This window comes from Pyrus communis, chromosome 12 (assembly GCF_041283825.1).
Source record: "Pyrus communis isolate YQ-2024b chromosome 12, ASM4128382v1, whole genome shotgun sequence".
Taxonomy (NCBI): Eukaryota; Viridiplantae; Streptophyta; class Magnoliopsida; order Rosales; family Rosaceae; genus Pyrus; species Pyrus communis.
The window spans coordinates 5267903-5271469 of NC_142576.1; the positions used below are offsets into that span (position 1 = coordinate 5267903).

The 3567-nt window shown below is 35.1% G+C and overlaps 1 protein-coding gene across 1 annotated transcript; it reads right to left on the reverse strand.

The window, feature by feature from the left end:
• Window positions 1-378: 378 nt before the first annotated feature.
• On the reverse strand, window positions 379-2590 carry LOC137745691 (protein LURP-one-related 15-like). Its single transcript, XM_088680702.1, has 3 exons — window positions 2190-2590; window positions 926-1150; window positions 379-786 (listed from the first exon to the last, which is right to left on the reverse strand). Exons 1-3 carry the CDS (start codon window positions 2457-2459, stop codon window positions 640-642), a joined length of 642 nt encoding a protein of 213 aa, XP_088536828.1. The 5' UTR covers window positions 2460-2590; the 3' UTR covers window positions 379-639.
• Between the last annotated feature and the right edge of the window lie 977 nt (window positions 2591-3567).

Below are 3567 nucleotides of genomic sequence, written 5' to 3' on the forward strand. Positions count from 1 at the left end.
CATACCAAAAGATAATCAACCTTAACATTTATATTGACATGGACGCATATGGGACCACAACCTTTCACAATAGGGTGAACCTTTGCTCATGGGATGCATATAGGGAATATAGTTGAAAGAGTTACTTTTCGTTGTATGAGGACAATAGTGGATTTCTTTTAGTTTTAGACACACTAATATTGGAGTGTGAGAATTTCGACACAATAAATCAATCATAATTAGTCATCAAATATGTAGAGTCGATCAAATTTATATTTTCCACTTATTAATAAAGACGAACACTAGATTAGTGCTCGTGACAATGAAAAAACATCCTACTGTTAGAACGAGCCGGTAAAGGAAAATGACATATAAATAGTCAGAATCATACAGATGGGGTTGATCAAGCTCACATATTTTGATTACCATAAAAATTTTGAAAAATTCCGACGTAGTTGTAACAAGAAACAAATAATCTCAAACAAGTTACAGATCGCATTTGTAATGAAAACTCATGATCGCATTTGTAATGAAAACTCATGATCACATAATAGTAAAGATCCAAATCATCATACATTCGCAAGTTTATAGAAACCACAGCAGAAATAAAGTCATTACAACAGACATCATCAATTTATTCAACAGAAATAAAGCACAGCTTCAGTCTAGCCCACTTCTGTCCATATTAATCTCATGAAGAATGACCACAACAGCGACTATGAAGGCGTAATCGACATTAGGGTACACCGTCACTCCAAATGCATCTCTTCCAAAGAAAACGCTCTTGATGTCATGCTTCTTATGCATCTGCATTCAACAATAAGAACACATGCACACGTTAGAATCATGCATATGCATCATATAAATATATCGTTGTACTGCCTCAGTAATCAAGCAAACACAATATTGGAGCACTAAATTGATGAATGATTAGTAAAATTCTTACTTGAGCAATGATGGTGTTGTCTCCAGTGTATATGGTGCAAGATCTCTCCCCCCAACTTCCCTTGACCTTGAAATCATAGTTGTCTTCTTTTGTGTTACCGGCCAGGAACACATCTAATTCAGTCTTGAACTGCAAAAGAGATGCCTTCTTGGCACTGAAAAGTAGATCTTTCGAGTCTGAGCTCTCTCCTCTATATACTTGCCATCTCCTATGAGCCGTCATTATCTTAACCAACAAAAAAGAATCCGATTAAAATAAGCAATCCAACAAGAACAAGTATTTTCCTTCCTTTTCTTAACTTTGAATTTCCATCCTTGCAACAAATTAAAAGGGTCCATCTTTAGATTTCCTAGCTTTCTTTTCTTGCGCATCTATCGTATTCACTTCATTTAATCATTTTAAGATTTTCTTAACTATTATTTGAATGTACATTTTTTTTGCTAAATGTTATTCATAAATGCGGAACTATTGATCCTACTCGATCGGATGGGTATTCACCTCAAAGTGTTACTTGATCGCATTCAACATGCATAAGTAAGTTAGTGCAACACGACACATTTCATTAACAGAAATTAGCAAAAGAAAAGAAAATTAAGTGCAACACGACAAATTTCATTGACCACAATTAGCAAAAGAAAAGAAAAACGAGTCAACGTCAAAGTCTTATTATTAAGATTTGATTATTGCATTACTATGAGATGTCCAAAGACTCCCATGCCTTTGTCTTGGTTGAACTGACCCAACCGGCGACTTCATCTTCTTAATTTGGGAATTATCCTTCGGAAGAGGCCAAATTACAATCGTACTTATGTAATCTACTTGAATTTTCACTTTCGTCCCTATAATTATTTTATAGAAAAACTAATGAAAAGAGTTTGAAAACTTCGAGTTTTATCGATAAGGACAAAATAAAAGGTAAAGTGAATAGTATCATGATTGATTTTTAAGTATAAAAAAAAAATTTTCGTTAAAGTGAATAGTACAAAGAGCTTTTCGTTAAAATTTCCTTATTTTATTGCATAGTTTGCTTTTATTTTGTTCAAATTCGTCAATTATGGCACAATTTTGAACTTTAAAACTTGTTGAACTTCGATTTTTTATTTTTAAAAAAAAGGTAAGAAATTTGTTCAAGTCCGTCAACGAAGTTGATTTTTTCCTTCCACTTTTGGAATGAAAATGTGAACTTCAAAAAAATTTGAAGAAAAGGTAAGAAATTATAGAAAGATGCATGGTAAAATTAGGAGTGGTATAACTGGTAGGATACCTTTTGTCGGAAAGAGACGATTGAATTACCGGCGTTGTCCACCAACACGCGGCGGTCGTGAAGGCTGAAAAGTGAGCCTTTGATGTTGAACATGAGGTTGCCGTTGACATCAGACACAGTAAACGCACCCTCCTTGATGGTCATCATCTTCTCCGTGATCACCAGGTCCACCGGATACGCCGCGAGGAACTGCGGGCTCACCACCGTCACTGGGTTCGCCAGTGGCTGTGCGCTAGGCCCTGCCGCCGGCACCGGTACAGCATAAGACATGTCGTTGATTAATTAGTCAGAGAAACTCTCAAGCAACGATGATCAATTAGACTTGGAAATATTTCTGATTGTTTTTGGAATAGGGTTGTGATCGGATTGGGGTATTTATTGGTGATGGATGAGAAGTTCGTGATTTAAACTGGGGTCGGATGGTGTTTAGTTGAATATTATGAGATGGGTTGACTCGGTGAGATGGTGCGCGGGAATTAATCGGTGGGGACCGATTAAGAAAAGACGGACGCACCGAGTAACAGTGGATCACGCGTCACTGTGCGTGGTGGGAAGATTACGACACCGCGTGCGATAATCTTTAGTAAGGAATCTCTTGACCTCGAGGCTTGATTATCTTCAAAAGGGATGTTAAAAATACTATATAGACATATAACACTAACAAATAACGTATTAATTATTCCAACCAAAATGTTAACATTGACATAGAAAATAAGGCTAAATTACATGGACAAAGAGATGTCAAATTTGAAACTGGCTTCAAATATAGTTTTTGGTATTTCTAAAGGTATTCCACTTGTCTTACCTTACATGCTAGCATATTTAAGTATTATTGTATTATTTTTAAATTAGTACCAACCAAACTTTTATTATTTTTGTTTAAAAAAAAAACATAATGAAACAATAAATTTTAACATATCGAGTGGAAAAAAAAAAAATGATAATATGTCAAATTGCCAAGTGATCCATCAAATTGAAATTTGACATTTTATATTTGATATTTCATTTGGAGATGCACTTAGATATAAAACATTGGAGGACGGCTTATTGTACCATGTACTATGGGAGCTATTTGGGAATTTTGGAAAACGAATTTTGTTTATTGGCACGTTTTTGTTCGTGGATGTTTTCTAATCTAGTATTAGGGCGTCGGCCCTTGAAGGTAGTCTTCTTAGACGGCCGCCAGATTCCTAAATCTGGAGAAGCCATCAATTTGAGTCTTTGTATGGATACAATAACTAATTCGAGTGAGTGGGCGAGTTCAGCATTTGCAATGTTTAATTGTTTTATATGATTAATTGAAGAAAAACAATAAACTTGCTTTGTATGTGAAAGTTAAAACGTTATGTGACTCAAACTTATTTTTTTTAACTTGAAA